This window comes from Emydura macquarii, unplaced genomic scaffold (assembly GCF_026122565.2).
Source record: "Emydura macquarii macquarii isolate MOO-44397 ecotype Brisbane River unplaced genomic scaffold, CSIRO-AGI_Emac_v2 contig_2897, whole genome shotgun sequence".
In the NCBI taxonomy this organism is placed as follows: Eukaryota; Metazoa; Chordata; order Testudines; family Chelidae; genus Emydura; species Emydura macquarii.
This window is the reverse complement of record NW_027133034.1, coordinates 36586542-36598831: the sequence shown is the minus strand read 5'-3', so window position 1 is coordinate 36598831 and position 12290 is coordinate 36586542. Positions and strand designations below refer to the sequence as shown.

The window sequence follows — 12290 nt, the reverse complement described above, 5'->3', positions numbered from 1 at the left end:
CATAGCAAAAAGTGAGGAGAATCCATGGAGTGGAGATGTGGCAATAAGGTTTGGAATTGTTGTGTCTCAATGTTCATTTGCTGAAGTAGAACTGGGGGATGGATCAGAGGCAAAAGAAAGAGCACCATGACATGACCAGTCATAAGAAAAAAGATTCAGAATTGGAAAAATATTGACTAATGCTATGAATATATAGCTTAATTGTTGGTTATGTGAATCTAATAACACTGATTTTATATATATCAAAATCTGCAAATAAAATGCAATTGCAAATTTAGGAAGATGTATAGATATTTTAGTTGCTGGAAAAGAGAGAGAAAAGTTTTCCACTGAATACAGTCTTGTATTTTCAGTAACCGTGTAGAAGCTTGGACGAGGGATGTTGATTTCCTGCTCAGACAAGAAGGCAGACCCACGGTGAATCTTACTGGCAACAAGACATTTGTTAGAGTGATGGAAGAAGATTGGCAGAACACTGATAAAGCAGCAAGTTGGATAAGGAAAGAAGCCAGTAATTTTAGTCAACCATTTGTTCTGTACTTGGGGTTAAATTTACCCCATCCATACCCATCACCTTCTACAGGCGAAAATTTTGGGTCCTCTACATTTCTAACGTCTCCCTATTGGCTTGAAAAGGTATGTGAAAATGTACAGAAACTTAATAAATGCAGTAACAAATTCATTTATTTATGTACAGAAACTTATTTTGCACAAATTTGGGCTCATTCAGTACTGAAATTATAGGGCAGTGTAAGGACATCTGTGGGTAAGTTGTTAAGCACACTCCTTAAAGTTGCCCAGGTGGGGGGGGGGAAGAAAATAGGTGACAACTCCAGTCTCTCTTGGACAATATTGCCTGACACTCAGTAAAACGCTTTGATTCCAAATAATGAATATATATTAAACTGAACACTTAATGGTGTTTGCCTGCACAATCCTTGCACTACTAGTCTCTAGCTCATTGTTTGTAAAGCATTTTGTAGCAACTTGAGTAGGAGAGATGCCATATAAAATCAAATTGTGTCTGAATTCTATAGTGACAAGTTGACCTTAACCCTGAATGGCTGCCAAGGTGCTACAGCAATGACATTTCACAGTGCAACTTTGTGTCTTTTCTGTTATCTGATGCTTTGTTTACTAATCTAAGTCTTACACTTTTTCATTCTAATGCTAAGTAAAGTCCAGCTACTTTGATGTATAGGAAGTCAGCAGATACCATTCTCTCTTGGAGAAGAAATAAACAATTTCTGTTTATCTGCCTTTTGTATTGTCCACAAATCCAGTTTTATTATCATCACAAAATGCTCTAGGTTGGTTACCATGGCTTCCACTGCATAAGTGGCAACAAGGTTTCCCACAATCCAGTATAACTCAGCAGTAGGCTTTGAAGAGACTTTACATTTATTTCCCAGAGTATTTGCAGTTTATATAATCTGCCCAGTCTTTACTACTGGAGTGTTGTAACATCAATTTACCTATGTAATTTTATGGCCCCCAATTACATAATATCTGAGACACTTGTAAGCATTTAAAAATAGAAACAACAATCTCATTCTTAGATTAGTATGAGGTTTTTTTAATTTTTTAAAAATGTATTGTTTTATTTTGAGGTGTATTGGTTTATTTTGAGCACTATGATGAGGGAAAGCAAAGTCAAAGAGATGCTTTACATTTAGTAATGGCCTCTGGTCATTCTGATCTATTGAAGGAGTGAGTTACATAAGCTAGGTCCAGTTCCTATGAAGTTTTTTTTTTCCTGGTTTTAAGAGCCACCCTCCCTCATTTGTCGACTGTTTCATAGTTCCAGTAGAACACAGCTGCCATGGTTATGGAGGAAGACAGTCTCTTGTGTAGCTAGGAGCAATCTCATGGAGATCTTTGAATATGAGGACAGAGACCTTGAAATAAATTCTATATTCAAGGGGGAGCTATTGCAGAGTGAAGCATGAGCATGATGTTTATGGTACTGTGTTGCTAAGCAGATGGTCTGCTGCATTTTGTATGGATTGACACTTTTCCAGGGCACATGGCTTTGTTCCTAGATATGAATTGCAACAATCAAGCACAGAGATCGGGAATTTAATGGATCACTATGATTGGTTCTAAGTTCTGTAGGAAGGGTTCAATTTTCTGGCCAGTCACAGATGAAAGTGGGCATATTTGGCTGCCATGACTTTTTGGGCAACTAATAACTTAAGACTGACTTAATGTGAGGGCAGAGGTCGTTCGTAATGGGGGAAGTTCAAGAAGAGCCACATTGTTTGAGGAGCTCCTCTCTCCCTACTGGTATTCCACTCTTGCCTGAGTTCAGCTATAGCCAGTTTCTCATTTCACTTAGGCACTGAGAAAAATTGGGGATGTTGCCATTTACAGTTGATGTAAAGGAGATAACGAGATGGGTGTTGTTAGTGTATGCCGCTACACTTCAGACCTTGCTTTCTCACCAGAATGACTTCATATAAATGTTGGATAATATGGGAGAGAATATTGACTTCGTGGGAGGTGAGGGCTTTGGAGATGTTGGAATGAATGGCCATAATTTCCCTCCGGTTTGGTCTGAGAGGAAGAAGCTAAGGCATTTCAAAGTGTTTCTGTATCATCCTATAATGATCCACCTCTTGAAGGTGGGACAATAGTATTTGGTGGTTAAAGGTATCAACTGCTGCGGAGAGGTCTAACAGTGAGTATGGGATGTACTTTTCTTGTCCGTAGACAAGAAGTATTCATTGAATAGCGAAGTGCTATCTCTGCAACATGCCCTTGCTTGAAACAGAGTACCATCAGCTGATAGGTGGAGCTGGAGGAGGATTTTGTTCCCTTCTTAATTAGCCTGAAAATAGCGTATTTAATCAAAAGGTAGTGGAAAGGGCATCTTAGGCACCAGTGGCAGCTGTGGGGAGCCTGTAGCACTACCTGGAGTCTGAGGCGCTCTCTCCACTGCTGAACTCTTCCACCTCTGATGCCTCAGCTCCCCCTCAGCACTAAATAAATGGGGAATGGAGGCTCCAGCTGTATTTTTCTTCTCCTCCCTCAGTTCCACAAATTCTGTCAGTCAATATGCCCCTACCACTGGGACATGTATGTACATATTTAGAATCTAAAGATGTTAGAGCCTGTGTCATTTTTTCTATACTGAGGTATTTTCATAGTAAAAAAATTCTGTTGATGATTAATTTGTTTTTTAGGATGATCTTTACATGCAGCTATAAATTCTCGCTGTACAAGCCTTGATATGTCAGTTGTGTTAACTCAGTTTGAGATGCCAGGTATCCCCAGCCCAATCTCCATTGCTTCTCAAATGTATTCAAGTCTTTCAGGACCTACTGCTACACTGGGTCCTAGGCCTTCTCATCCTTGCCTTCAGTTGTGCTTATTAATTAGTAAGATTGTGGAAGATTTAATAAACTTTTTAACTTCATTTTTCAAGTCATGGAGGTTTCACATTGCATAGTTTGTAATTCATACTTCTAAATATATAATTTAGAGTTTAGACATTCTTGAGCAGTAAAACAAACATTTAAAAATCTGAGTCAAAAGGCAATGCTTATTTTTATATTTAGTTTACAAATAGAATATCTACATTATAGAACATGGCATTTAAATCAGCACTAGGCACAAAAACCGGCCTAAATGCCAGTCTGAGCATCCAAATGCCAGAATTATATATCCAATATACATTTGAAAATTAGACTACCCCTGTGAATTTTTTTTCCAAGATACAAATTTCGCACCAGCTCTTCTGGAGATTTTCCCCAGAAAGAGTAAATTGCCATGTTGAGCTATTCTCCCATATGATGCCTAATCCTTTGGAGGCACATGGTACCTCATCAATCTTTTAATGTGGCACTATGCCCACACTTTGAGATTAATTACTGAATATAGTTCTAAAAGACTCTGTCCTTTATCCTTTTCTTTTTGATGCAATATCAGCTGGTAGGTCACATGCTTCTGGTTCGTATCCTAATTTTTCCAGCTAATTTTTACCAGTTTCCAGGCTCTTTTTTGCAAGGTGGTAATTGGATACCTGCAGATGTAACTAGAAGGCAAGAGAAAGTGGCAGTACTATGTAACAGATAATAAGTAGGTGTTGCATGGCCCACAGTTTGAGAATTACTGATTTAAACTAATGTTATCAAATCCATGTGTAAAAATTACTCACTTGCCAAAATAACTTAATTTTCTCTTGTTTTTAGGTGACATATGAAGTCATTAAAATTCCAAAATGGTCTCCCTTTCAAACATGCACCCAGTAGATTATTATTCTTCTTACACCAAGAATTGTACTGGGCAGTTTACAAGGAAAGAAATCAGAGATATCAGAGGATTTTATTATGCTATGTGTGCAGAGACAGATGCCATGCTTGGTAGGTAATATTCCATTTTAATACAAAAAAGATTTGAAGCTGTTTGTAGATTACAAAAGGCTAGCCTGATCAGAGTTAAGAGTCATTCAAGTTTGTGTACAAAATAGCTTCCTAGATATTGCATAAAAGACGCATGTGCAAAAAACTGGATGATTTAGGGGATTGCTGTTGGATAAGCTTGGAAGGATTAGATTTTTGATGGTAAATGTTGATTTCTGATGAAAAAATATTTTCATTGAATGATCAAAATTTACAGATAGCCAAAGTAAGAAAAATCATACTTGAACTTGGAATTTGACATGTGATATGAAAAGTTCTGTTTTAAAGGTTGTAAAGTTAACTTTTTGATGTCATTAAATAATTGCCTGTGCTGCTCCTCTCTTTCCCCTCCCCCATCTGGCCCTCCCCAGAATTTCTTGCAACTGTGAAATTAAAAAATCCATAAAATAGAAAAAAAAAATGCCTGAACAAATATCGATATTACCTGTTGAAACATATTTTTTTAAATCAAGTTCTGCCAAGTCTGCTAATGGAATATTGTACTGAGTGGTCTCACTTACCAGTGTGAATTCAGATCAGGATGGTAATGTATGCTGAAAGGTATTAATGGTGGTCATCAGTTTCACACCTGGTAAAAGTCCATGGATGTGCTTCATTCAGGCTAAACAATGGAGCAATTAAATAGTCCTTTGTTTACTGATGGTAGAAACAATAGAAGCCACTGCGCAAGGCACAGACAGACAGCATGGCAACCCCAAAGTAGAATCTAACCTTAGGGTGACCATGCATCCTGTTTTGGTGGAGACGTCTCTTTTTTAAACCCAGTCCCTGCTGTCCTGATTTTTTGGCAAAAGTAGGCATTTCACATTTTTCAACTTGGCAAGAGCAAACTGGACAAATGCTCACCTTTATTTAAAAAAAAAAAAAAAGGGGGGGGGGGAGGGGAGAGGGCAGTAGCAATGCTAGCCCCTCATGGGGGGGAGGCAGGGCTCAAGCCTCATGTGGGGAGGTAGGGGGACAGGCAGTGCTTGGGTGAACAGCCATGCCCGGGGGGGAAAGGGACTTGGACCAGCCCCATGTCGATCACGCTAGCTAAGTTATGTGACTTAAGTGGTTTTCTGGCAAGTAATTGCAAATGCAGGGGCTAGTGGTGTGGATTAGGTGTCAGCTTCACCTGTCCTTATGTGAGAAGGAACCAGAAAAGAAGGGAGAAGGTAAGCACACTGCAGGGAAGCAGAGCAAGTGTGGTCTGGGAAAAAAACAGAGAGCTTCTTTGGGGCAGAGTACTCCTTGAAGAGGCAAACTTGGATTTCTGTACTAGGATATTGCCTCTTGATTGATAGTTTTCTACTGTATTCAAGGAAACAGAACTTTGGTGCAATCCTATTTATTTATAAAGATTTTACACAACCAAATACCTGACTCCTCTCTCCAGTTTCTCCTCCTAATGGAAACAACCTGGCAAGGCCTCAAATACACTTAGCCCAAGCAGGTAGCCAGTAAACAGTTGTGACTATGAGGTAGACAACAAAATGACCTTTGTAAGGCCCCCTTTTGCAGTTTTTCCCTGGATATAATAGCAACATATTGAAAATTACAAGAAAAAAATTAAATCTAAATAAGCATACAGTGTAGTTTATTCTAAGATCTACATGCATACGAAGTATAATGCAAATCAGCCTTAATTTACTGTGTTTTGTTTCTTGAATTTAAAGTGATATCAAAAGAACAACAATTCTCACGTATGAATTTAAAATTTATCAATAAATAGAGCAGTTACTTAAATGATTTTTATGGGATTTTGGAATGATTAGGTCATATATAAATGCCAAGTACCAATCCTGTGGGTCACATAGGCCTTTTACTCTCATGGAGAAGTAGTCAGGCCTCCACGGACCTCTGATCTGGAAGTGATCATGCTGCTGCAATACGTGGCATAGGGTAGCTCTCAACTCGGGCCCCACTTCTGTAAGGTACTTAAGTATGTACATGATTTTAAGCATGTGAGTAGTCTCTTTAAAGTCAGTGGGATTACTCATGCCTAAAGTCATGCATGTGTAGCTACCTTGCTGAACCACAGCCATCCTTTCCACTGTGCTCCAATTGATCCTGCCCCTCTTACTCTCCCTGTTACACAAATCTGAAGCTGCAGTAGCTCCAGTGGAGATACATGCACAAAAGACAGTGAGAAATCCAGTGACTGGGGTAGGGTGAGGGTTCAATCAGGACCCCCAATATCCCGTGCTTTGGGTGGGGGCCTCTGCTGTCCCCAGTTGTCCTGGGTATTGTTGACTGCAATGGGATCCCATCCAGAACTGTGGCTGCCTGGCCTCCTTGGGTGAGGAGGGAGTGCCTCTTATCCCTTCAAGATCTCCTTGGTGGTTGCTCAGCTCCATCCCCCAGTCTGGCATTCACAGTCCCCAGCAGCTTCTAACTATACTGGATATGGCAGCGAGGGGTTGAGTCTCAGGTTTTACTTTCAGTGGCAAGGAGCTCCAAGGCCTTTAAACAGCACCACAGTTGCTGGCAAGGCCACTTCCCCCATCCCCCCTCAGGATTTGCATGCTGATCTGTGGGTGCAGAAGCTTAAAGTAATATACTATTACTTCTGAACATACTATTTTCATGTCTCTTTTGTTGCAGGTGAGATCATTTTGGCTCTAAGTGATACAGGACTTCTTAAAAGAACCATTGTTATATTCACAGCAGATCATGGAGAACTTGCTATGGAACATCAGCAGTTTTATAAAATGAGCATGTATGAAGCAAGTTCCCATGTTCCTCTTCTAGTTATGGGGCCAAACATCAAAGCTCATCATCACCTATCAAATGTGGTATCTCTTGTGGATATTTATCCAACTATGCTTGGTAAGTAACTTGAGTCTATTTGAAATAACTGAAACTTTGAGATTGGGGTATGGATTGGTAGTAGCAGCAGCATTATAGTCAGGGTCAGGGCTCTATTGTGATAGGTGATGTACTAACATAGTAAGAGACTATGCCTGCTCTGAAGAGTTTACAGTCAGATTTAACACAAGATCAACAAGTGAGTGTAGGAATTAAATAGAGGGATTGGAAGACATGGAATGAGAGTAACAGTGATAGGAACATGTGGTCACAAAGACTAGGTAGGTACGCAATCAGTTTGTCTGATATTTACATTTTTTCCTCTTTTAGTTTTAAGATAGAAACAAACAAGAAATATTGTAGATCTCACTAATCCCTACTACCCACCTACTTGGCCATTTACTGTATACATCACTATCAGTGGGTCCTGAGGAGAGATTTCAAGTCAGTCAGGCTAGTGGCTTACTAATTTGGAGAGGGTGTTCCATTTATAAAGCCTCAGTACGCCACTGAAACAGAGTGAACAGTAAAGTGGCTAAATTTGCAGATGATACAAAATACTCAAGATAGTTAAGTCCAAAGCTGACTGCCAAGAGTTATGGGATGGGGATCTCACAAAACTGAATGACTGGGCAACAAATGGCAGATGAATCATAGAAGTGTAGGACCGGAAGGGACCTCAATAGGTCATCTAGTCCAGTCCCCTGCACTTAAGGCAAGACTAAGTATTATCTAGATCATCTAACAGGTGTTTGTCCAACTTGTTCATAAAAGCTTCCAATGACAGATTCTACAACCTCCTTATGCAATTTGTTCAAATTTAATGTTAAGTGCAAAATAATGTACACTGGAAAAAAATCATCCCAACTACACATATATAATCAGATTCTAATGTAGCTGTTACCACTCAGGAACAATCTTGGAGTCATTATAGATAGCTCTCTGAAAACCTCAGCTCAATGTGCAGCTGCAGTCAAAAAGGCTAACAATATTAGGAACCATTAGGAAAGGGATAGAAAATATAATGTCACTATGTAAATCCATTGTGCACCCACACCATGAATATTATGTCCAGTTCTGCTTGCCCCGTCTCAAAAAGGGGACAGTGGAACTGGAAAAGGTTCAGAGAAGGGCAACAAAGATGATAAAGGTTTTGTTATGGCTTTCATAGGAGGAGAGACTAATAAGATTCAGGCTGTTCAGCTTAGAAAGGAGACTGTTAATGGGGGATATGATAAGAGGTCTATAAAATCATGAATGGTGTGGAAAAAGTGAATAGGTAAGTGTTTATTTAACTCTTTCCAACAACATAAAAACCACAGATTGTTCCCCAAATCCTCCTGCCATCCACACTGAAAACCTTTAAACGTTTATAGGTGCACATTGAACCCATACTGACGTGCTTGTCTGGGGATGAGGGCAAAGCATGTGTTGGGCTGCGAGCTATGCCTCTAGCCACTCATTTTGCAGTGTGGGTGCAGCAAAAGCACAAGTACCTGGGACTGTTTTTACATAGGCCTCCAATGCCTGTACCTGCATTTTCTGGCCCTTTTACCTACCCACTTCCTTGTCACTCACTATGTACCAGATGCTACCTGCTGGTTTATACACAGTTGCTCGGACTTTAACCCTTCATTTCCATGCAACCTGCTCCAGTTCAACTGTGCCTACTAGCAAGATGCACATCACCACCATCATGCTGTTAGTTGCCTGGAAGAGCACTCCAGGTTTCTAGTTAACCTTTAGCGTGAATACAGCGTTAGGAGTTTGGGAGAAGTATCCAGAATATCCATAACCTCCATGACCACAACCAGAATATGAGACCATCATGAAGAAGCTGCTAGAGATGTGCTTAACTAGACTGGTGTGCAGCACAGGGAGCACATTAAGCACTTAAAGACCCTGTATGCAAAGCTGAAGATGGCAGCAGCAAGTCTGGCAACTCCCTGTTCATATGCCCCTTCTACAAGGAGTTTGGACTGGGTGCTTGCTCCTACCTGAGCACAGAGCCCAACATTCTCCTTGACATACTTCTAAATACAGACTGTCTCATGTTCAAACCAGAGGAAGGGGGTTAAAAAAAACAAAAAAAAAAAAAACACACAACTCTAGGGATGGCACTGGTCCACATGACAGTGAAATCACAAACAGGCTGTGGAGGAGGAAGCCCAGGATCAGTCCACGTGGCCAAATGGGCTAGCAGCAGGTGTCCTGGGTGAATTTTCAGAAGATCTGTTCTGAGATGGGCCCAGGGAACAGTCTGGAGAGGGAGCAGTGCGGGACCAGGAATCAGATCCATAGCCTGGTAAGTGCAAGTGATTATTACTATGCAGGAAATTGCATCATAAGAGTGGGATTTCTGGATTATGACCAATACAATAATTGTTATGGAGGATATTACATGCAATGGGATGGGTTTAACTTTGGGTGAGGGTAAAAGCCACATTTCCTTGACACCCCTTTTTCTCCCCGTCATGGTGGTCCTAGGTGGATTCTAAATATTGGGGAGAGGTTTGATTTAAACCTGCATCTAGTGATTTAACTATATTTTAAAAGAATAATTGCAAATTAAGAGTTATAGGCTTAGCAAGCATAAATCATATATTTGCATATACTGCTCTCTACAACTTAATCACCCCAGTAGCATTAAAGCATTGTCCCAGAGAGTATGGGTTGTAAATCCCACTAGCTGCAGTAAGTGGTATAGTCCCTTGTGGACCACAGTGCTTCATCTTCTGGTTCTGTCCATTCACAGCTCACTGGCTGGCCTGGGGGGAAAATCAGCTCTGCTCTTAGCAATTCTCTGCATCCTACTTCAGCATCCTGTTAACATTTGCCTGAATTTTCCCCCACTCCTGGAAGATGCTTGAGAATTTTTCATACAGAAGAAACTTAAGATGGTTTGTAAAATTCCTCGGTAGGGCAAACTTCCAATGGCTGCCTACATAACTAACCAATACTCTGTTTTGAAATGCTGTTCAATCACCAGGCAACAACAAAAATCTCCCTTGCTTAGATAGAGGGGTGTCTGCATGTAGCCTGCAAAACTTATTTGTCCTTCCAGTCTGAGAGATCTGAATAGTGATATCTAAAAGTAATGTCCTCCAAGGCTTCCTTGGCCTGAAATATTGAAACTAGGACTGGTAACAGTTCTAGCCCCCATAACTACATCCTGATATTTAAAAAATAAGTCAGTTAAATCTGAAATTTTTACCATGGTTTGTCTTGGAATGTTGCTAGAAAAAGTTTCTGAATACCTCAGTGTATGAAGATGAAATAAAAGCATACCAGGTTGATAAGTTTCAAATCTTGGCCTGATTTTGATGCAAAACAAAGTGGGAGAGACTCTTTCCTTTCTCCCAGCCCTCCACCCCAATGAAAAAAGTAGTATGCTCTTTCATTCTCTTGACAGGCACTTCCACTTCAGCAACACCAACATTACCACACTGGACTCTTGAGGATAGAACCCTCAACCAGCATGGGAGGAGGAAAAGGTCAGATGAGATGTTCAGGGACATGGTGTATGTGAGAGAAATACCAAAAAGCAGAGGAGTAAGAAGAAAGAATGTTCACCCACTTCCTCAGACATGACCAGAGGATTAGGGCTCAAGCCCAGTTGCTGTTAGACCAACTGTTCACCATGGGCAACAGGGTGCAGCTGCCAGTATCAACTCCACAACTGCCTGCATTGCCAGCTCTGCTGTTGGCTCCTGGGCCATGTCACTAGTGCTCTGACTCTTCTCTGCGGTACCACATCATGCAGCCAATGCCGTGACTGGTAAACGCAGTCTGACTAACCAGTGAACAACTCTATGAATTGGAATGGGCAGACTTACCCTGTGCACTCCACCCCTGTAAAGTGCAGTCGTCATGTTTGGCCATGGAGATGGAGAACAGGAGGCAAAATTGACATCCAGTTCCACTGCCAGCAAGACTGAGTGTGGTGCTTGGACTTCAGTTAATTTTACGGTTTCACAAACCATTAGCACGTTATTTCGTTTCACACATGTGTCAGTAGTTATTTATGGCCACCAGGCTGGTATGCCTGCAATGGCTTTACGGTTACTTTGGGTTTTGTTAATAAATGGTTTGGTCACACAGTTCATTGGTGTGAGTGCATGGAAAAAGGAGGAAGAGTCAGGCAGTTATTTCCAAAGCTTTTGATAAAGTTTAAGTCTCTTATCACATAAGCCCAATATTAAATAGACAATAGCAAGCCAGGTTAGACAACAGTACACAGCCTTTCTGCATCACAGGTCCCAGCACAGCATCACAGCTCCATATCCACATCACCCTGTGATGCTAGGATGTAGCACACAAGACATCCCCATTTTCTTATGGTTGCCTGGATCCATTCCTGGTGCTGACTGGTGCACTTTCTGGTTGCGTATATCAAGCCTGCAAACTATGTGTCTTAAGATTGCCCGGCTCAGGGCAGCAGCTCTGGAAATGGAGGGAGGCACTGCTGGGGACTAGGGTAGGAGGGAGGCACAGTGTGTGTGTGTGTGGGGTGGTGGGGGTGGAAGCAAGAGAGATGAGGGGCTGTCACAGAGCTGGGTGTGGGGCTGCCTGCAGCAGAAGAGCAGGGAGGGGGTGTGGTCACAATGTTGTGGATGGGGCCTACGTGAAATGAATGAGGACAGTTACTGCAAGGCACTAAAGAGGTGCAGCACAACAAAACTTGAAGTCCAGGGGAAAAGGGATAAGGTGACTAAGTCATTTTGTATCCTCTGGTGTCTGGGCTGATCTGGGAGCCAGAACCACCCATGGCAAAACTGAGACAGCATCAGGGAACAGCCTACATTACAGCAGGTCTGTTGCGGATACCTATACATAGCAGCAGTGCCCAGAATCTCTGCAGTGTGCTCCCCTTCCCACACTTTTAAGTCTCAATTTAGCAACAGTGAAATCTAGGGTTGTTTATATATAAACAGATTTTAAATCCCTCCCATCTTGTTTGTATCTGTCTCTCCCTGCACATAATTTATTGATCCACGTGTTTTAAAATACTTCCTTTTCAATCTCTTTTCTTGAAGTTTGAATTTTTAAAGACTTCGTCTTCCTGTTCTCTCCCTCTCT

General features: G+C 41.2%; 1 protein-coding gene across 1 annotated transcript in view; it reads left to right on the top strand.

The window, feature by feature from the left end:
• ARSK (arylsulfatase family member K) overlaps nucleotides 1-12290 on the top strand; it is a 40823-nt gene that overhangs the window by 22171 nt on the left and 6362 nt on the right. The window contains 4 exon segments of the mRNA XM_067568709.1: nucleotides 354-636; nucleotides 4194-4230; nucleotides 4233-4364; nucleotides 7008-7232. Of these exon segments, the coding sequence (XP_067424810.1) occupies nucleotides 354-636; nucleotides 4194-4230; nucleotides 4233-4364; nucleotides 7008-7232 (677 nt within the window).